Source organism: Mesoplodon densirostris, chromosome 6 (genome assembly GCF_025265405.1).
Source record: "Mesoplodon densirostris isolate mMesDen1 chromosome 6, mMesDen1 primary haplotype, whole genome shotgun sequence".
In the NCBI taxonomy this organism is placed as follows: Eukaryota; Metazoa; Chordata; class Mammalia; order Artiodactyla; family Ziphiidae; genus Mesoplodon; species Mesoplodon densirostris.
This window is the reverse complement of record NC_082666.1, coordinates 130,684,047-130,707,270: the sequence shown is the minus strand read 5'-3', so window position 1 is coordinate 130,707,270 and position 23,224 is coordinate 130,684,047. Positions and strand designations below refer to the sequence as shown.

Below are 23,224 nucleotides of genomic sequence, written 5' to 3'. Positions count from 1 at the left end.
GGGTTCCTTTCCTAGGATTCAGCTTATTTTGTCCCAAATTTCACTCCTCCATTTGGCTCTTTATAATGGATTATCCATTTTATCTGCCTTATTTGAGAAAGAAGACTCTTGCCTCTGAAGGTCTAGGGACCCACTCTTTCATCTCTGCTCTGGGATCAGTTTGCTTTAACTGGAGAGAGTAAATTTTTTTTCATTGGAGTATAATTGCTTTACAATGTTGTGTTAGTTTCTGCTGTACAATGAAGTGAATCAGCTCTATGTATACATATCCCCTCCCTCTGGAACCTCCCTCCCACCCCCGCTCCCCAGCCCACCCATCTAGGTCACCACAGAGCACCGAGCTGAGCTCCCAGGGCTCTATAGCAGGTTCCCACTAGCTATCTATTTTACACATGGTAGTGTATTTATGTCAAACCTAATCTCCCAATGCATCCAACCCTCCCCTTCCCAGCCTGTGTCCACACATCCGTTCTCTACATCTGCATCTCTATTCCTGCCCTGGAAATAGGTTCATCTGTATACCATTTTTCTAGATTCCACATATATGCGTTAATATATGATATTTGTTTTTCTCTTTCTGACTTAATTCACTCTGTATGACAGACTAGGTCCATCCGCATCTCTACAAATGGCCAAATTCCGTTCCTTTTTATGGCTGAGTAATATTCCAATGTGGTATATGCACCGCATCTTCTTTATCCATTCATCTGTTGATGGACAGTTAGGTTGTTTCCATGACCTGGAAACTCTGCAGGCCTGGAGAGAGTAAATTTAATGAGTTCCACTGACAGGAATAGACACAATTTTAATTGAAACATTATGAATTCTAACTTTTATAAGGAAACTTTTAATGTGTATTGCATCATACAATAGTGTCTTCTTTAACTCAGTATGAGCTGGAGCTGTATTTTCTGTAGATTTTGATAACAGAAAAACAACAGTCTACATCCTTTTGTGGCTGGTTGTGTTACGGAACTTTGTACATTTTAATCTAGTTTGTCCTTGCCTTCTTAGCATTAGTTATATTTTAGTCAGGCAACGAGTGTCTATTGAATCTCACCAGCCTTTCAGTCCGCCCTCAAACATCTTGTTGCCCTTCCTCCACAATGAACCTCCATTTCTTCTAGAAGATTGAGGGTATGACTAAGTTACATAGTTTTTCCTTTGAGATTATTGATAATTGCTTTCAAGCAATTATTATTGCAAAGTACTCAAGCTTCAGGTAATATTTGCACGTCAGCTTTAAAGCTGAATGAAATATCTGATGATGTATGATGATTTAAAAACAATCACTGAATGATTTGGTGGTGTACAATATTAGATAGAATAAAACTATTTAGCCACACCTCTTGTCTTTGTAAATGAGGCCACTGAGGGTGAAAATGTGAAAGATCCCACCCGAATTACACAGCTTCTTAGGAGGAAAAGTTGGATGTAAATCTCAGAACCTAGATATTTGTCATCCAACTCCAAATTGTGGCATCCAATACTCAATATTCTGTAATAACCTATACAGAATAATCTGAAAAAGAATAGGTACATGTATGTATATGTATGGCTGAATCACTTTGCTGTACACCTAAAACTAACACAACATTGTAAATCAACTATACCTCAATATAAACTAAATTTTTGTTTGTTTGCTTGTTTTTGTTTTTTCGATTTATTTATTTTGGCTGTGTTGGGTCCTCGTTTCTGTGCGAGGGCTTTAGTTGCGGCGAGCGGGGGCCACTCTTCATCGCGGTGCGCGGGGCTCTCACTGTCGCGGCCTCTCTTGCTGCGGGGCACAGGCTCCGGATGCGCAGGCTCAGTCGTTGTGGCTCACAGACCCAGTTGCTCCGCGGCATGTGGGATCCTCCCAGACCAGGGCTCGAACCCGTGTCCCCTGCATTGGCAGGCAGATTTTCAACCACTGCACCACCAGGGAAGCCCTAAATTAAAAAAAAAAAAAAAAAAAAAGGGAAATAGCAACATATACATGCTGTGTGTGTGTTTGTGTGTGTGTGTGTAATTTTGTTGAAAGCAGATGCTGTGGCAAAGAGGAAAAAGAAGAGGGAGACTCATGTTATTCTTAACAAACATTATGAATTAAAGTTTAAAGCTAAGACATAAAATTCAGGTAAAAAGAACAAATAAGAGCCATAAGAAGAAAGAAAGAGAAGGAGAAGGAGAAAAGGAGGAGAGGGGGGTGGGGGAGGAGAGCATCTTATGAATGAAGCTGAAAGCTGAAACTAGAACAGTGTCCACTCCCCTCCACCACAACAAATGGAGTAATGGGAGTTTAGTGAGTTATTGAAAACATTCAGAAAACAACCCTGCCCCCCAAAGTTCCAGGATTTTCAATTGCTGCTAACATACAAAACTGACATCCATAAGAATATCACATCTCCTTTGTATTAAGAAATCTTCACTGCTTTCAGGTTTTTTATATATTTTACTCATAAAAGCATAACAGTAGCCCTGAAAGATAAAATTTCCAATCTGAATATGAAGAAAGTGACATTTCTTGAGAGAAAATATGGGACACAGTTACATATTTTATAAATACAGGAATAGAAGCAGAAAACCCAAGTCTTTTGATACTTTGTAAATTACAAATGGATTCTTTGTTCTTCACCTCACTTCAGTATCTTTTATTTATAATGCTTAAAGATTTGGAAAAAACCCTAATTTTTCATATTATAATTGTAAAGGTGATGACAAAGAGATGATACTGGATGAACCAGACTATTAGAGACAAGTTAGCTCTTTCTTCGTCCCGATAAGCAGTGCTAGTTCTCCCAATTATTAAATTCAATGGGAATTTTATACTTTGAAATATTTATCTATAATATTTATGTAGTAATTTTCTACATAGCCTAAAGAAAGAGGCCATTAGTGAGAACTAAGTAATTATGTATGTATAAGTTTTCAGACCATCTCACACTTAATTAACCCCAAAATATGAACTTTGTGCATATTTTTCTTCCATCAGCCCCATCCAAATCTATAAAATACAAACGCCTAAAAATTCTAACAAAATCATATTCCCATAAAAATCTATGGCATTTCAAGAGGAGGTAAAAGCAATTCAAAAGAAAAATTGAAAAGATAATTACATTAAAAATAATCATAGTTGGGCTTCCCTGGTGGCGCAGTGGTTGAGAGTCCGCCTGCCGATGCAGGGGACGCGGGTTCATGCCCCAGTCCGGGAAGATCCCACATGCTGCGGAGAGGCTGGGCCCCTGAGCCATGGCTGCTGAGCCTGTGCGTCTGGAGCCTGTGCTCTGCAGCGGGAGAGGCCACAACAGTGAGAGGCCTGTGTACCACAAAAAAAAAAAAAAAAAAAAAAAAAAAAAAATCATAATTAAACTCATTTAAAACCTATTACAACATATATAAAGTAAACCATCAAAATTTTAGAACAGTGTTCACAAAATTATCTGTTGGTATTCACTTGTATAAATGCAAACTCTGATTAATATAATTATCAGCTCTTTGATTTTTACAAATGAATACTTAGTGTATAGGTTTTAGTGGACACAGTATCCTTTACAATCATTCTGTCTGTTTACTCAGGTACCGAGGTATTTCATATAAACTTTTATATTGAAGAAAGGAAAAAAAATGCAATTTTAAAGAGATCTGATGATTTATGATTTTTCAGAAGAAGAACTTATATATGTTATAGTTTGAAGGAAAAAAAAATTCCCTGACATCTGAAAACAAGTCTGTTCTTTAAGCAGAAAAAGAGGAGGTTATTGAAGGCAAATGTACTGTGAGTCTTGGGAAAGGAATGACTTACTAGGTTTCTTAAAGAATAAGCTAAACATGCATGGAAATTTTTTACCGATGGTCATAGTGATGAAAACCACAATTTCTTGAAAACCAATCTGGAGGTATCACTTCCAGGATGGTTCAATCAGACAAGGAAAATTCCTTGAGTGAGGCATGGAATTAGGACTGAGCCTGACCAGATCACATTCCAAGAAGTGTATGGACAGGACGAGAATTGTTTATTCCCTTTTTTTTTTTTTTTTTTTTTGGCTGTATGTGGGCCTCTCACTGTTGTGGCCTCTCCCGTTGCGGAGCACAGGCTCCGGACACGCAGGCTCAGTGGCCATGGCTCACGGGCCCAGCCGCTCCGAGGCATGTGGGATCTTCCCGGACTGGGGCACGAACCCATGTCCCCTGCATCGGCAGGCGGACTCTCAACCACTGCGCCACCAGGGAAGCCCCTGTTTATTCCCTTTATAGTAATACAGCTGGTTACCTAGATGTAGTTAACCAGTACCTAATTAAATGAAGAAAATATAACAAAATATACATGAAGAACAGTAGAAAATTTTAGTATACAGATAGGGAAGCTATCTGGTTAATTTAAAATATAGATGCTTCTGATATTAATGATGTGAACTTACTCTTTAAGAAATTACTATAAATCTAATGCAGTTCAACATTCCATTAAAATCTCTTCACTCAACAACATTGCTAGAATTACTATTTGCTTATTTCAGGTGTCTGTGCCCTCTGTATGCCACGTTGGTTGGAACAATCAGAAGTTTATGAGACATGGACCACTGATAATTTTTCATTCCATTACTACAGACATGAGAGAGACAGAGAGAGAGAGACATTTATACTTCAGTGAACAGTTTGGAAGTCTTTTCTGGTTCCATAGAAATGTAAATTCCACACATCTTTAAAAGAAGAATTATACATTACATCCAGTCCTTAGTGTGAACTTTCAGGAATTGCCTTCTTTTGGCCATTTGATATTAAATCACCTCACCACCACTCCCCTGACTGAGGATGTGATATCTGTGGTGTTATTATTCTTTATGATTATAGCAAGTATCATCCTATTTCATTCTTTCATCTCTTTTCATGCATAAAGCTTCCTTTATAATCTATTGAGTAAGAGTTTACTTTTCCTCAGCATCATGTCAAATTTTATCATAAATAGCATATGCTCTGTAAGGCATTGTTGTCATTCATAATCAAAATTAAGATGCTGCTGTTATGTAGAAACTGTTTTAAATCTGACATATACACATATTTATCACTCAATCTAAAAGCCAGGATCATGTCAGGGTCCCTGTTAATATTTAACTAAAGTAATTTTTTGAATTTATTTAGGATCACAGCCTGTATGTTTTCCTTATTGTATAGTATAATGTAATTTCGGTTGTCTTCTTAGGCTACACACAGTGTAACTAATAACAGATGACAAAGTTAACTATTATTTTGTTAATCAGACGTTTATTTATTGCAAGGAATAAATTTATTGAAAAGAGTCTACCCCCCAAATCTTATCTTCACTTAGTGTTTTCTTTGCTCAGCTTTCTTTCTTTTGCTACTTGCGTTCTAATTTGCCTCTTAACCAGTGGCCTCTTTATTTGCTTTAGATTTTTTTCCCACTCTCTTTGATGGTTTTGATCTCAGCTTCTTCTCTGTATGCTTCAAGTGACACAGGGGGTGCTTTGTGACTGTGTTGCCTTACCTTTTTAGAAGGGGTAAAAATGTCGAAGCCATGACACTCTGACACTCTGTGGTTTTTACACAAAGGAAGATGCTGACAGATTTAACAGTAACGTTCCATTAAAAAAAAAGTCACTTCCTGGGGAATGCACTGCATGGGGATTTAAAGGAAGCACTTCCCCTTAAAGGAGTGAGGGTGGAAAGGGAGAGATAGGAGGCAGAAATCCTATGTGTGTAAATTACAGATACTTTTTGCATTTAAAAACACTTTTTATCATTAGTCTTTAATGATTAAGAAAAGGTTAAATTTATATCTGTGTAAGAGAACCCATACGTACCAGTGATGGATCAAACTAAATACACTTTTTTTTTCACATCTTTCTTGGAATATAACTGCTTTACAATGTTGTGTTCGTTTCTGCTGTATAACAAAGTGAATCAGCTATACATATACATATATCCCCATATCTCCTCCCTCTTGTGTCTCCCTCCCACCCTCCCTATCCCACCCCTCTAGGTGGTCACAAAGCACCAAGCTGATCTCCCTGTGCTATGCAGGTGCTTCCCACTAGGTATCTATTTTACGTTTGGATTAATCTCCAAAATTTACAAGCAGCTCATGCAGCTGAATATCAAAAAAACAAACAACCCAATCCAAAAATGGGCAGAAGACCTAAATAGACTTTTCTCCAAAGAAGACATACAGATTGCCAACAAACAGATGAAAGGATGCTCAACATTACTAATCATTAGAGAAATGCAAATCAAAACTACAATGAGGTATCACCTCACACTGGTCATAATGGCTGTCATCAAAAAATCTACAACCAATAAATGCTGGAGAGGGTGTGGAGAAAAGGGAACCCTCTTGCACTGTTGGTGGGAATGTAAATTGATACAGCCACTATGGAGAACAGTATGGAGGTTCCTTAAAAAACTAAAGATAGAACTACCATATGACACAGCAATCCCACCACTGGGCATATATCCTGAGAAAACCATAATTCAAAGAGTCATGTACCAAAATGTTCATTGCAGCACTCTTTACAATAGCCAGGACATGGAAGCAGCCTAAGCGTCCATCGACAGATGAATGGATAAAGAAGATGTGGCACATATATACAATGGAATATTACTCAGCCGTAAAAATACACTTTTAAATGATTGGGAGGCAAAATATTTCTTAACATGATTTGCTCCTGCGTTGTCTGCAGACAGTGAAGCTTTTTATGACAATTTGAAGACTAACTACACAATTAGGCAATAAAACCTTTCCCCGAGCCCACGTGAAAGCTGAAAACTGATAGAACACTAAGATTTCTATACAGCCATGTCGATTTTAAACATAGAGAATCCTTAATTTCATTCACAACAAATTCTTACCAACAACATCAATTCATGTACATAGATTTATTCTATTTCCACGTTAAAGATCTGTGCTCAGAGTGAATATAAATACTTCTTGCTATTTAACTCCTTATAGGCTAAATCAAAACATATATAAGGTTTTTAATGTAAAAAATACCTGTATCTCTAGATCTTAGACATATTAGACAACTATTCTTTTTAAAAATGTTTTCATAATCAGACAATGGAGATGTAATATTATTATCAGTAATGAATGTTTATTATTACTGTAGATCACATTATTGTTTTTATGTAACCAGATTAGTATTGGTTTATCCTGTAGCCAAACGTGTATTAGTTTAACTTTCTTCAGCTATGTCCTCCTTCATTAATACTGTGGTGAGCATCCTAGGTATTTTGCATTTCCAAATACATGTTTGATTCAGCTCCCTATCGCGCTACACAGAACACCCCAATCACAAGCACACTGAGCCCCCCACCACTCCAGAGGAAGCAGTCCTGAGATTTCAATTTAGATTACGTTGTAGGCAAATAAATGATCAGTTCCTGGAGAACTGACAACTTAAAAACACTTCTTCCAATCCAAGATCATGATATATCACTCCAATTATTTAGTTACTCATTAACTTCTTTCAACAATGTTTCTTATATTTACAGTATGGAGAGCAGCCCTGTACATATTTTGTTAGGTTTATTCCTAAATAGTTGATATTTTCATGCTACTTGAAAAGCTATTTTAAAATTTTTATTTCAAATTTGTTCTTAGAACAGTTGATTTTATATTGACCTTTATCAGTAAAAACCTTGAAAAATTAGCATCAATTTTCATAGTTTTTCAATTTTGTCAGTTTTTTGTACACATTCATGTCATTTAAAATAAATTTGTTTTGAGACTTCCCTGCGGTCCAGTGGCCTAGGTCCTCACATGTCCTCACTTGGTGGGAGGGTCAAGGGTCTCTGAGGTCCCTTCTATAAGGGCACTAATCCCATTTCTGAGTCCTAATCCCTCATGGCCTAATCACCTCCCAAAGTCCCCACCTCCAAGTGCTCTCCCATTGGGAGTTAGGATTCAATATGCGTTTTTCAGGGATACAAATGTTGTCTATAGCACCCCGTGTCTTCCTAATCAGAATATATTTCTAGCTTTTTCAGGCCTGGTGTCATACCATACACATGTTCACTTCTCCTACCCAGAGGTGCATGTTGTAGATAAACATTAAAAAAATGATAGTCATACCAATCTATGAGACAGCCAGACTCAATAAAATGTCACTTAATCTGGAGGATAAGTACCAGGTGCACTATGAGAAATTTAATGGAATCTCCACGTTAACTTCTACTCTATGCCTTGAATAACGTAGGGTCAGAGACACATTTGGAAGACTTAGAAACTTTCTGCTTAATACCTATACATTTATATATAGTATTTAACTTTTATATTTTTATTCTTTAAAATACCTAATTTTTATACCTTTTATACTATTTTAAACACAGCAGATAGTGCACTATTTTTTTAATTTAAAGTAAAGGAATCTGAATTTACAGTGATAACAGTAGGTACATTAGAGTTTTTTTAAGATAAATAGGTAAATCTGTAGACTAATAAAGACCTTTGAATAATGTCATTTTCCAACATACGCTTTTTGATTGGAGCTGTTTGCTTTGTTTTGCTGTTTTACAAAAGAAATGTCAAACCACATGAGATGTCATAGACCCTGAGGATCTACATATTAACACTTAAGATGAGTTGATAGCATTTGCAGTAAAAACTGCTGACTGTGTGTAAGCACAGAAAATTTTAAAACTTTTCCTCACAACTGCCGTGAAGAAGTCTCTAGAAAGCCCTCACTGGTGACTCACAAGCTTTGCTTTAAAGCTCTAAAGAGTCACTCATTAACTGGAAAAGCCTTGCCACCTGGGATGTATCATCTGAAGACCACATTGTTATACAAAGAAAATGAATTTTCCTTTGACTGACAGATGTTTGAATGAATGTGTAGCTTTAAAATTTCGTATCTATAGTCTTAAAAGTGGCCGAGTCTAAAAGTTCACCATTAACAATATCTACCAAAAAATTACAGAAAAGAAGCCTCAGGTGTGTGCATACATTTCACTTAGGGCATTTAAATTTAAAAACAAAAGTTTGTTAAAGAAAGTGAAGACTGTTATGCACTGTGATTTTATTTTATTGAATAGGATTTACGGAGTGGCCTATAAATCCAGTTAACACCAAAGAATATATAAGGTCAAAAGACCTTTTCTAGCTAGTTTGGCCACTCATGGGAGAGAGACTTAGATCTTTTAAAAGTTTCCCCAGGTTAGGACACGGGTTCGAGCCCTGGTCCGGGAGGATCCCACATGCCGTGGAGCAGCTGGGCCCGTGCACCACAACTACTGAGCCTGCGCTCTAGAGCCCGTGAGCCACAGCTACTGAAGCCCGCGTGCCTAGAGCCTGTGCTCCGCAACAAGAGAAGCAAGCCACTGCGATGAGAAGCCTGTGCACCACAACAAAGAGTAGCCCTGCTCACTACAACTAGAAAAAGCCTGCGCACAGCAGAGAAGACCCAATGCAGCCAAAAATAAATAAAATATATAAATTTATTAAGAAAACAAAGTTTCCCCAGGTTAGATGGCTAATGGCTAATTGTGGCAATGTTCATTGAAAATACCAGTGTCTCTTTTGTTAACTTACATGTAACATGGGTAAAACTATGTTTATTTCACAGTGTTGCATCAAAAAATATATATAAAATTTTTTAACATAGTACTTTGTACTTAGTGGAGGCTCAAGAATTATCTGGTATACAAATGAAATTTCTCACTGACTCATTTACTTACCATTTAGTTTGTAAAAGCAAGTGACATTTTCTCCTAAGAAATCAAAAGAGAAAATCAGACGAGACTCAGTACTGATTTTTTTTGGTGCCAAAAGTGAAAAACTTAAAAATGTTTGTTTCTCTCCCTTAAAATTGAAGAGATTTTTAGTCTGCTTCTTGAGCATATAATTCCTATCAATCCCCAGATGTTTGATCTTGACTGTTGGCTCTACTGAGGTTAATGCCACTGTGGCAGAAACTAGAAGCTTTAAAAAAAAAGATGTTTTCACTTCTATTTGAGGTATTACTGAAATATATACATTATTTTCCATTCTAGGTTATTGCAAGATACTGAGTATAGTTCCCTATGCAATATAGTAAATCCTTGTTGCTTATCTATTTTATATATATACAGTGGTGTGAATATGTTAATCCCAAACTCCTAATTTATCCCTCCCCCACCCTCTTTCCCACTTTGGTAACCATAAATTTGTTTTCTATGTCTGTGAGTCTGTGTCTGTTTTGTAAATAAGTTCATTTGTGTCATATTTTAGATTCCACATATAAGTGATATCATTCGATATTTGTCTTTTTCTAACTTCATTTTGTATGATAACCTCTAGGGCCATCCATGTTGCTGCAAATGGCATTATTTCATTTCTTTTTATGGCTGAGTAATATTCCATTCTGTATATGTACCACTCTTCTTTATCCATTCATCTGTTGATGGGCATTTAGGTTGGTTCCATGTCTTGGCTATTATAAACAATGCTGCTATGAACATTGGGATGGCTATCTTTTTGAATTAGAGTTTTCATCTTTTCTAGATATATGCCCAGGAGTAGGATTGCTGGATCATATGGTAACTCTATTTTTACTTGTATGTGGCATTTTAAAGCAAGAAAGAAAATGACAGATTATTCATTAAATGTCATTCCTACAACACCTAACTGTGTGTTTAAAAATAAATGTGCTTCTTTTCTCACTTCTCACACCAGAACACGTTCCAGATGGTTCAAATATTTTAATGAATAAAACAAAACAAAATGTTAGTAAAACTCTGAATTCATGAATGAATTTTAAAAATAATAGTGGAGTAGGAAAGGGCTTACTTATAAATATAATGTGTAATAAGAAACTATGAAAAAAGGTAAAATAATCTGGGTGGAAAAAATCTTATATTACATTTATTTTGATCCACTCTAACAGTCTCTTTTAATTGGTGCAATTAGGCCATTGACATTCAAAGTGATTCTTGATATAGTTTTGATTAATATCTACCTTATTCATTACTATTTTCTATTTGTCATCTATGTCATCCTTGTTCCATGTCTATCTTCCACTTTTTTTTCTTTTGTATATTAAACAGGTTTTTATACGATTTCATTTTTCTCCACGTCTTAGCATAACAGTTATGCTTTTTTTTTTTTTACTTTTTTGTAGTGGTTGCCCTAGAGTTTGCAATATGCATTTACAGCTAATCCAAGTCTATTTTTAAATAACACCATAGCACTTCACAGGTAGTGTGAGTACCTTAAAATAACAAAATGATCCTAAATAGTAATTCCTTCCTCCTATCTCGTCTGTCATTGCTTTCATCCATTCCACTTTTTTATAAGCATGCATGAATGTGTGTACCTATATATATGTAATATATATATATATACAAATACTACATAAGCATACATGACTGTGTGTATATATGTAATATATATAGAAATAATATAATTATACATAAGCATATATAATCTATTACATTGTTGATTTTATACATTGAACACACTGATATATTAATTAAGAATAAGATTAAAAAGTATTAGTTTCTCTTTTTGAAATAAGAACATTAATTTTTTTCTAACATCTTTATTGGAGTATAATTGCTTTACAATGGTGTGTTAGTTTCTGCTGTATAACAAAGTGAATCAGCTATACATATACATATATCCCCATAGCCCTTCCCTCTTGCGTCTCCACCCACCCTCCCTAACCAACCCATCTAGATGGTCACAAGGCACCAAGCTGATCTCCCTGTGCTATGCGGCTGGCTGCTTCCCACTAGCTATCTATTTTACATTTGGTAGTGCATATATGTCCATGCCACTCTCTCACTTCGTCCCAGCTTCACCTTCCCCCTCCCCGTGTCCTCAACTCCATTCTCTACGTCTGCGTCTTTATTCCTGTCCTGCCCCTAGGTTCTTCAGAAACATTTTTTTTTCTAGATTCCATATATATGTGTTAGCATACGGTATTTGTTTTTCTCTTTCTGACTTACTTCACTCTGTATGACAGACTCTAGGTCCATCCACCTCACTACAAATAACTCAATTTCATTTCCTTTTATGCCTGAGTAATATTCCATTGTATATCTGTGCCACATCTTCTTTATCCATTCACCTGTGAATGGACGCTTAGGTTACTTCCATGTCCTGGCTAGGGTAAATAGTGCTGCTATGAACATAGCGGTACATGACTCTTTGAATTATGGTTTTCTCAGGGTATATGCCCAGTAGTGGGATTGCTGAGTCGTATGGTAGTTCTATTTTTAGGATTTAAAGAACCTCCATACTGTTCTCCATAGTGGCTGTATTAATTTACATTCCCACCAACAGTGCAAAAAGGTTCCCTTTTTTCCACACCCTCTCCAGCATTTATTGTTTGTAGATTTTGATGATGGCCATTCTGACTGGTGTGATGTGATACCTCACTGTAGTTTTGATTTGCATTTCTCTAATGATTAGTGATGTTGAGCATCTTTTCATGTGTTTGTTGGCAATCTGGATATCTTCTTTGGATAAATGTCTATTTAGGTCTTCTGCCCATTTTCGGATTGGGTTGTTTGTGTTTTTGATATTGAGCTGCATGAGCTGCTTATATATTTTGGAGATTAATCCTTTGTCAGTTGCTTCATTTGCAAATATTTGCTCCCATTCTGAGGGTTGTCTTTTCATCTTGTTTATGGTTTCCTTTGCTGTGCCAAAGCTTTTAAGTTTCATTAGGTCCCATTTGTTTATTTTTGTTTTTATTTCCATTGCCCTAGGAGGTGGGTCAAAAAGGATCTTGCTGTGATTTATGTCATGCAGTGTTCTGCCTATGTTTTCCTCTAAGAGTTTTATATTTTTTGGCCTTACGTTTAGGTCTTTAATCCATTTTGAGTTTATTTTTGTGTATGGTGCTAGGGAGTGTTCTAATTTCATTCTTTTACATGGAGCTGTCCAGTTTTCCCAGCACCACTTATTGAAGAGGCTGTCTTTTCTCCACTGTATATTCTTGCCTCCTTTTTCAAAGATAAGGTGACCATATGTGCATGGGTTTATCTCTGGGCTTTCTATCCTGTTCCATTGATCTATATGTCTTTTTTTGTGCCAGTAACATACTGTTTTCATTACTGTAGCTTTGTAATTTAGTATGAAGTCAGGGAGCCTGATTCCTCGAGCTCCATTTTTCTTCCTCAAGATTTATTTGGCTGTTCAGGTTTTTTGTGATTCCATACAAATTGTGAAATTTTTTGTTATATTTCTGTGAAAAATGCCATTGGTAGTGTGACAGGGATTGCATTGAACCTGTAGATTGCTTTGGGTAGTATAGGGATTTTCACTGTGTTGATTCTTCCAATCCAAGAACACGGTATATTTTTCCATCTGTTTGTGTCATCTTTGATTTATTTCATCAGTGTCTTATAGTTTTCTGCATATAGGTCTTCTGTCTCCTTAGGTAGGATTATTCCTAGGTATTTTGTTCTTTTTGTTGCAGTGGTAAACGGGAGTGTTTCCTTAGTTTCTCTTTCAGATTTTTCATCATTAGTGTATAGGAACGCAAGAGATTTCTGTGCATTAATTTTGTATCCTGCTGCTTTACCAAATTCATTGATTAGGTCTAGAAGTTTTCTGGTATCATCTTTAGGATTCTCTATGTATAGTATCATGTCATCTGCAAACAGTGACAGTTTTACTTTTTCTTTTCCGATTTGGATTCCTTTTATTTCTTTCTCTTCTCTGATTGCTGTGGCTAAAACTTCCAAAGCTATGTTGAATAATAGTGGTGAGAGTGGGCAACCTTGTCTTTTTCCTGATCTTAGTGAAAATGGTTTCACTTTTTCAGCCTTGAGAACAATGTTGGCTGTGGGTTTGTCATATATGGCCTTTATTATGTTGAGGTAAGTTCCGACTGTGCCTAATTTTTCGAGAGTTTTTATCATAAATGGGTGTTAAATCGTGTCGAAAGCTTTTTCTACATCTATTGAGATGATCATATGGTTTTTATCCTTCACTTTGTTAATATGGTTTATCACATTGATTGATTTGCATATATTGAAGAATCCTTGCATCCCTGGGGTAAACCCCACTTGATCGTGATGTATGATCCTGTTAATGTGCTGTTGGATTCTGTTTGCTAGTACTTTGTTGAGGATTTTTGCATCTATGTTCCTCAGTGATATTGGCCTGTAGTTTTCTTTCTTTGTGACATCTTTGTCTGGTTTTGGTATCAGGGTGATGGTGGCCTCGTAGAATGAGTTTGGGAGTGTTCCTCCCTCTGCTATATTTTGGAAGAGTTTGAGAAGGATAGGTGTTAGCTCTTCTCTAAATGCTTGATAGAATTCGCCTGTGAAGCCATCTGGTCCTGGGCTTTTGTTTCTTTGAACATTTTTAATCACAGTTTCAATTTCAGTGCTTGTGATCGGTCTGTTTATATTTTCCTCCTGGTTCAGTCTTAGAAGATTGTGCTTTTCCAAGAATTTGTCCATTTCTTCCAGGTTGTCCATTTTATTGGCATAGAGTTGCTTGTAGTAATCTCTCATGATCCTTTGTATTTCTGCAGGGTCAGTTGTTACTTCTCCTTTTTCAATTGTAATTCTGTTGATTTGACTTCTCCCTTTTCTTCTTGACGAGTCTGGCTAATGGTGTATCAATTTTTTCTTCTCAAAGAGCCAGCATTTAGTTTTATTAATCTTTGCTATTGTTTCCTTCATTTCTTTTTCATTTACTTCTGCTCTAATCTTTATGATTTGTTTCCTTTGGCTAACTTTGGGGCGGTTTTTTGTCCTTCTTTCTCTAATTGCTTTAGGTGTAAGGTTACATTGTTTATGAGATTTCAATTTTCTTAAATTTACCAGAGCTTGATTTGTGACCCAAGATATGATCTGTCCTGGAGAATGTTCCACGAGCACTTGAGAAGAAAGTGTATTCTGTTGTTTTTGGATGGAATGTCCTATAAATATCAATTAAGTCCATCTTGTTTAATGTGTCATTTAAAGCTTGTATTTCCTTATTTACTTTCATTTTGGATGATCTATCCATTGGAGAAAGTGGGGTGTTAAAATCCCCTACTATTGTGTTGTTGTCGATTTCCCCTTTTATGGCTGCTAGCATTTGCCTTATGTATTGAGGTGCTACTGTGTTGGGTGCATAAATATTTACAATTGTTATATCTTCTTCTTGGATTGATCCCTTGATCATTATGTAGTGTCCTTCTTTGTCTCTTGTAACATTCTTTATTTTAAAGTCTATTTTGTCTGATATGAGAATTGCTACTCCAGCTTTCTTTTGATTTCCATTTGCATGGAATATCTTTTTCCATCCCCTCACTTTCAGTCTGTATGTGTCCCTTGGTCTGAAGTGGGTCTCTTGTAGACAGCATATATACAGGTCTTGTTTTTGTATGCATTCAGCCAGTCTATGTCTTTTGGCTGGAGCATTTAACCTATTTACATTTAAGTTAGTATTGATATGTATGTTCCCATTACCATTTTCTTAATAGTTTGGGGTTTATTATTGTAGCTCTTTTCCTTCTCTTGTGTTTCCTGCCTAGAGAAGTTCCTTTAGCATTTGTTGTAAAGCTGGTTTGGTGGTGCCAAATTGTCTTACCTTTTGCTTGTCTGTAAAGGTTTTAATTTCTCTGTCAAAACTGAATGAGATCCTTGCTGGGTAGAGTAATCTTGGTTGTAGGTTTTTCCCTTTCATCATTTTAAATATGTCCTGCCACTCCCTTCTGGCTTGCAGAGTTTCTGCTGAAAGATCAGCTCTTAACCTTACGGGGATTCCCTGTATGTTATTTGTTGTTTTTCCTTTGCTACTTTTAATATTTTTTCTTTATATTTAATTTTTGATAGTTTCATAAATATGTGTCTTGGCCTGTTTCTCCTTGGATTTATCCTGTATGGGACTCTCTGTGCTTCCTGGAGTTGATTGACTATTTCCTTTCCCATATTAGGGAAATTTTCAACTATAATCTCTTCAAATGTTTTCTCAGTCCCTTTCTTTTTGTCTTCTTCTTCTGGGACCCTTATAATTTGAATTTTGGTGCAATTAATGTTGTCCCAGAGGTCTCTGTGACTGTCCTCAATTCTTTTCGTTCTTTTTTTCTTTATTCTGCTCTGTAGTAGTTATTTCCAGTATTTTATCTTCCAGGTCACTTATCCATTCTTCTGCCTCATTTATTGTGTTATTGATTTCTTCTAGAGAATTTTAAATTTCATTTATTGCATTTTTCATCACTGTTTGTTTGCTCTTTAGTTCTTCTAGGTCCTTGTTAAACGTTTCTTGTATTTTTTCTCCATTCTGTTTACGAGATTTTGAATCATCTTTACTATCATTACTCTGAATTCTTTTTCAGGTAGACTGCCTATTTCCTCTTCATGTGTTTGGTCTTGTGGGTTTGTGCCTTGCTCCTTCCTCTGCTGTGTGTTTCTCTGTCTTCTCATTTTGCTTAACTTACTGTTTTGGGGGTTTCCTTTTTGCAGGCTGCAGGTTCATAGTCCCATTGTTTTTGATGTCTGTCCCCAGTGGGTATCCTTGGTTCAGTGGGTTGTGTAGGCTTACTGGTGGAGGGGACTGGTGCCTTTTTTCTGGTGGATGAGGCTGGATCTTGTCTTTCTGGTGGGCAGGACCACGTCTGGTTGTGTGTTTTGGGGTGTCTGTGAACTTAGTATGATTTTAAGCAGCCTGTCTGCTAATGGGTGGGGTTGTGTTCCTATCTTGCTAGTTGTTTGGCAGGTGGTGTCCAGCACTGGAGCTTGCTGGTCATTGATTGGAGCTGGGTGTTAGCATTGAGATGGAGATCTCTGGGAGAGCTCTCACCGATTCATATTACATGGGGTCAGGAGGTCTCTGGTTGTCCAGTGTTGTGAACTCGGTTCTCCCACCTCAGAGGCTCAGGCCTGACACACGGCCAGAGTATCAAGACCCTGTCAGCCACACAGCTCAGAAGAAAAGGGAGAAAAAAAACAGCAAGGAGGACTAAAAATAAAATAAAAAAGTTATTAAAATAAAAAATTATTAAAATAAAAAGTTTAAAAAATTCAAAAAATGAAGAGAGCAACCACACCAATAAACAAATCCAGCAGTGATAACAAGCATTAAAAAGTAAACTCAGATAAACATAAAACCAGAAACAAATTAGATGCAGAAAGCAAACCCCCAGTCTATAGTTGGTCTCAAAGTCCACCTCCTCAATTTGGGATGATTCGTTGTCTATTCAGGTATTCCACAGATGCAGGTACATCAAGTTGATTGCGGAGCTTTAATCCGCTGCTTCTGAGGCTGCTGGGAGAGATTCCCCTTTCTCTTCTTTGTTCGCACAGCTCCCGGGGCTCAGCTTTGGATTCGGCCCCGCCTCTGCTTGTAGGTCGCCTGAGGGCGTCTGTTCTTCACTCAGACAGGACGGGGTTAAAGGAGCAGCTGAATCGGGGACTCTGGCTCACTCAGGCTGGGGCGGGAGGAGGGAGGGGTGTGGAGGCGGGGCGAGCGTGCGTCGGCGGAGGCCGGCGTGACGTTGCGTCAGCCCGAGGCGCGCCCGTGCGTTCTCCCGGGGATGTTGTCTGTGGAGCCCGGGACCCTGGCGGTGGCGAGCTGCACAGGCTCCCTGGAGGGGAGGTGTGGAGAGTGACCTGCGCTCGCACACGGGCTTCTTGGTGGTGGCAGCAGCAGCCCCAGTGTCCCACGCCCGTCTCTGGAGCTCCTTTAAGCAGCGCTCTGAATCCCCTCTCCTCATGCACCAGGAAACAAAGAGGGAAGGAAAAGTCTCTTGCCTCTTCGGCAGCTCCAGACTTTTCCCCGGACTCCCTCCCGGCCAGCCGTGGCGCACTAACTCCCTTCAGGCTGTGTTCACGCTGCCAGCGCTCTGACTGAAACCCGAGCCTCAGCTCCCAGCCCCGCCCGCCCCGGCGGGTGAGGAGAACAAGCCTCTCGGCTGGTGAGTGGCGGTCGGCACCGATCCTCTGTGCGGGAATCTCTCCGCTTTGCCTTCCGCACCCCTGTGGCTGCGGTCTCCTCCGCGGCTCCGAAGCTTTCCCCCTCCGCCACCCGCAGTCTCCGCCCGCGAAGGGGCTCCTAGTGTGTGGAAACCTTTCCTCCTTCACGGCTTCTTCCCACTGGTGTAGGTCCCGTCCGTATCCTTTTGTCTCTGTTTATTCTTTTTTCTTTTGCCCTCCCCAGGTACGTGGGGAGTTTCTTGCCTTTGGGGAGGTCTGAGGTCTTCTGCCAGCGTTTAGTAGCTGTTCTGTAGGAGTTGTTCCACTTGTAGTTGTATTTTTAATGTATTTGTGGGGAGGAAGGTGATCGCCACTCTTACTCTTCCACCATCTTGAAGGTCCTCTCTCAAGGTGTTAGTTTTTATTTTATCTTCCCTAATGCTTTCTTCAGTGTTCTTCCTTTATGTAGATCCAGGTTTCTGACCTATATCATTTACTTCTTTTTAAAGAACTTGTTTTTAAACATTTCTCACAAGGCAGGTCTAATAGGAACAAATTCCATCAATTTTTGTTTGTCTGAGATGACCTTACTTCTCCTTCAGTTTTGCAGGTTAGTTTCACAGGATATGGAGTTCTACATGGGGAGGTTTTTTCTCTCAATTCTTTAACTATTTCACTCCACTTTCTTCTTGCTTGCATGGCTTCTGAAGAGAAGTTGGATATAATTCTTTGTTCCTCTATAGGTAAGGAGTTTTTCCTCTGTTTTCTTTTGAGATTTTTTCTTTATTTTTGATTTTCTATCATTTGAAAATGATATGCCTCTGTGTAGTGTTTTGGTAATTTGTCCTGCATTGTGTTCTGTGAGCTTCTTGGATCTGTGGTTTGGGGCCTGATATTCATTTGGGGAAATTTTTCTGTCAGTGTTTTTTCAAATAGTCTGTTCCTTCCTCTTTTCTCCTTCTGTTGTTCCCATTATGTATATGTTACATCTTTTGTAGTTATCCCATGCCCTTGGGTATTCCACTCTACTTTCTTAAGTTTTTGTTCTATTTGCTTTTCGGATTTTGAAGATTCTTTGGATAAATCCTCTGGCTCTGAGAATCTTTCCTCATCTGTATCCACTTCTACTCATAAACCCATCAGAAGTATTCTTCATTTCTTTTAAGGTGTTTTTTTATCATCTATTTTTGGTTCTTTTTTAGGATTTCCATCTCTCTGCTGACATTGCCCATCTGTTCTTGCACGTTTTCTACTCTTCTGTTAGGACCCTTAGTATATTAACCACAGTTATTTAAAATTCTCAGTCTGATAATTCTTACATCCCTGCTATGTCTGATTCTGATGCCTTCTCCATTTCTCCCGTCTCTTCAAATTGTGATTTTGCCTTTTGGCATGCCTTGTGATTTTTTTCCTTGACAGCTGGACTTGATGAACCAGATGAAAGAAATTGCTGGAAATAAGCCTTTCATGATGTGGTGTAGAGGTATGGTGGGAGGGGAATGCCCACAGTCTCGTGATTAGATCTCAGTCTTCTAGTGACCCTGGGCTTCTGAACTGTGAATTTTGCAGCAGTTTCTCAGGATTTTTCTCCGCACTTGGGCGGAATGGTTAGAGTCGGCTAGAGTCAGGAATTTCCCTTCTCCTGGGTCAGTTTGGCTCTACAGGATACACCAGAGCAGGTGGGGCTCTGGTTAACTAGTTTCCCCTGAGGGCAAGCCTTATTGAGAACACCAGGGTGTTCTGACGTATTTCACAATGGTTCCTTCTCTCCTCCTCCTGCCAGAAGCTCAAGATAATTTTTCTTCAGTACTTACTCTGGGAACTTGGTTGAGCTCCCGGAGATAAATCTCAATAAAACTGGAACCTCTCTATGACTGGGTCCTCCAGAAGGTTTTTACTTCTCCGACTTGTCTGCGCAGAGCCCCCAGCAGTTTGTCAATTATAGTCCAGGTTTTCCTACCCTGGCGCTGGTTCCTGGTGTTTCTGCTCACGAGCCCCTGCTCTGGTAAGGTTTAGCTCCTGCACTCTGCCGCCTGTCTCTGTTGCCCTGTGTCCTCTCCTCTCTTCGGGATCCAAGAAGAGCTGTTGGTTTTTTCAGTCTCTTCAGCTTTGTATTGGTTGTCAAGACAGAGTGGCAACTTCCAACTCCTTACCTGCAGAACCAGAAAACAGAAACCTTAAATTAGATTTAAATAAAAGAAACCTACAAAATATTTACAATGTACGTAATTAAGAAAGCTTTAGCAAACATAATATGTAAATTGCTCTTAAAAGAAACTGTTTTTTAAAATCTCCAGACAATCATTTTACAATGTAAGAAATACAAATGATAAATGTATGTAAAATTAGTTTTATTATTAGTCAAGAGAAGGCAAATGTGTGACTAATATATATTTTTACCAGTAAATTTCAAAAGAGTATCTCATGCTTCTGGGGCTGTGTGAAAGCTATCTACTCACTCTAAAGGTAGTCTGGCAATTTTATTTGTAAAATAAAATTTATACCCTGCCACCACTTCCAAGTATACCTAACTAGGAATATTAAGCAAATATGTTTATTTTAACATTGTTTATAATATGTAAAATTGGAAATAACTTAAAAATATATCTTCAGCAGAATAGTGTAAATTGGGATGCAATGAAATTATATCAACCAGCAGAACTCAGTGAAGTGATGGCTTTTATACAGTTATGTTGGAGAAAATCAAATTATAGAGCAGTATGTATATTAGAATCTGTATACAAATGTTAGCAAACATACACATAAACTCTTCGCAGTGGTTTTCTCTGAGAGATAAGATTATACTTTTTACTTCTGTGTTGCTTGCTTTTTATCATGAGTGTCTCTCTAAATAATATAATCAAATCCTGCTGCTAGAGCTTTCTTTGGAGCATAGTAACAGGCAACTAAAGAAACACACGCATTTGTGTCTTATTATCTGTTCTAGAAGATGAGATGGTTTTTACACAGACAATAATCCCTTTTTCTCTTCTCCTGCTAGGGAAAGGTGAGCATGGGAAACCTTACCCCCTCACTGAAGAGGACCACGATGACTCAGCTTACAGGGAAAATGGTTTCAATATTTTTGTCAGCAACAACATTGCTCTAGAGAGGTCCCTGCCAGATATCCGCCACGCAAAGTGAGTGTCAGCTCTCCTCTGCGCAGAGCGGTTTTTTTTTGTCTGTTTTGATTCATGTTTGATGTATATCATGGTGAGATACACAAATGAGTAACTTTGCCCTATTAATTTTATAGAAGCTGTTTATATTCTATAATCATATATTTTTTTGTTTTTGTTTTTTTATTGAAGTATAGTTGATTTACAATGTTGTGTTAGTTTCAGATGTACAGCAAAGTGATTCAGTTATATGTATGTGTATATATGTATATAGTGTGTGTGTGTGTGTGTGTGTGTGTGTGTGTATATTCTTTTTCAGATTCTTTTCCCTAAAGAAACTTGATGGTTACCAAAGGGGAAAGGTGGGGGGCGGATAAATTAGGAGTTTAGGATACATACACTACTATATATAAAATAACTAACCAACATAATCTTAAACACTTTTTATTTAAATTGAAATAACCTTTAAAATTCCAAAAGAGTCACTGTCAACTGTCAAAAACTTAATATCCATTTTCATTATGAAGTTGGTGGCATGATCTCCATTTAAACCGAAGTGCTTTCAGATGACATCTATAACTTTGCGTTTGATCATGCACATTCTGAAGCTCCTGGTTTTCTCTAGTAATTAGTGCTGTCAGAATTGTCTACATGTGCATGCCTTCGACTGACTGCATCCTCACCTTGGCCATATCAGTGCCATTGTTGTTACATTTCCTTAGAAAGTGCCTAACATGAGTGCATCCATAATCTAAGGGTAATGCTTGGTTGCTCAATTTCCCATCACTTAGGAATTGCTTGTGGCTTGTCAATTGACAGTGGGCTCAGTTTTTACTGAATTGTAGCTAAATATTATAGTCTGGATGGAAACAAGAAGAATATTACCGACAGTTGGCTGAAAGCCTTCTTCTCTCTGTCCACCCCTGTCTAATCCTGACATTGCTTAGTGTACTTTTTTTTCTTGTCTGTTATGGTTTTCTTATTAGCATATGCTATGCCAAAAGTATGCCAAGAACATAGAATGTGGGCAGAATTTGAAGTTGTGGCGTTGTCATGCATATTTGAGAAATCTATCCAGCTAATAGAGTATATTGACTTCTGCAGTTCATCTTCCTTTAGAATCATTGGTGTGAGAGAAAGAAAATTGGAGAAAATAAAGGGCATAAATGAAACCAGGACTAGAAATCTAAATTAAACCAGTAATGTACATTACGTAAATCTCCTTGTGCAAAAATAATTAACCCGTTAGGGAAAAACAAATCAGTACATTGTGGTTTGGAGTACTATTTTTTAGTTGCCATATTGTGTCTTTATAAATTTGTTTTTAAAATATAAAAAAATTACTGGTTTGCTCCTTAGGTTTTATGTGAATTTGCATTTCCCAATAGTGTTAAGTGAAGAATTAATGTGAAGAAAAAATCCGTTTTCCCCTAAGCTGAATGCTTTATATATTGGTCTAGGCCTTCTATCTAGCAAAATTATTCCCATGTTAAGTGAAATTATCTACGGAAATTCCCACTGACCGAGAACGTTTCTAGTTATGAGAAATTTTAATACCTAATTGCACACCGTCAAAGATGCATTAAATTGCATTGTTGGCATAATAAATATGCTCAGAACAAAATTTCCATCCACCCCACCCTGCCATTGCTAATCTTTTCATGTGTATTCAAGTGGAAATATTTGCAGATGAAAACAGTGCAGAAAATCATGAAGTCAAAAGAAGGCTGACGTTACCATTCTCCTCAGACAGTATATTTTTAATGCCACTCCCACCTTTTGAGAAAAGATATTCTTAGGCAATAATGGAGAAGAAGATGGAAAAATGGAAAGAAAAACATTTTGAAAATTTTATCAGAGCTACTAAATTTATAGTATACTATAGTATAGCTAAATTTATAGTATACTATAGTATAGCTACTAAATTTATAGTATTGGAGGGTATTTTTCTAAATGTTAGGGAAGAAAAATATGGCTAAAACATGGTGTGTGACCATATTCTTACTTACTTCCTGAGGCTGTGTATGTAATAGGACAGAGGCTAGTAAAATGATACCAAGAAGAGAACTCAAACAAACAAACAGTCTTAACAGAAGATTGGAGAAGTATGCCAGCGGCATGTTAAGTGTGAGATGCCAGGAATGGTCGTTTACTTGGTTAGTCCAGTTTCTGACTCTCAGTAATGCAGGAAGCGAGATGAGATGATGCCTCTGATTTTGTCAGCGTGCCACCTGCAGGAAACCGGAAGCCAAAGGAAGTCTTACAGGGACCCCGCT

General features: G+C 37.7%; 1 protein-coding gene across 1 annotated transcript in view; it reads left to right on the top strand.

Moving 5' to 3' along the window:
* GALNTL6 (polypeptide N-acetylgalactosaminyltransferase like 6) overlaps window positions 1–23,224 on the top strand; it is a 1,098,474-nt gene that overhangs the window by 428,109 nt on the left and 647,141 nt on the right. Inside the window, exon 3 of the mRNA XM_060101558.1 lies at window positions 20,831–20,969. Coding sequence (XP_059957541.1) covers window positions 20,831–20,969 — 139 coding nt within the window. The remainder of the gene's footprint in view (window positions 1–20,830; window positions 20,970–23,224) is intronic.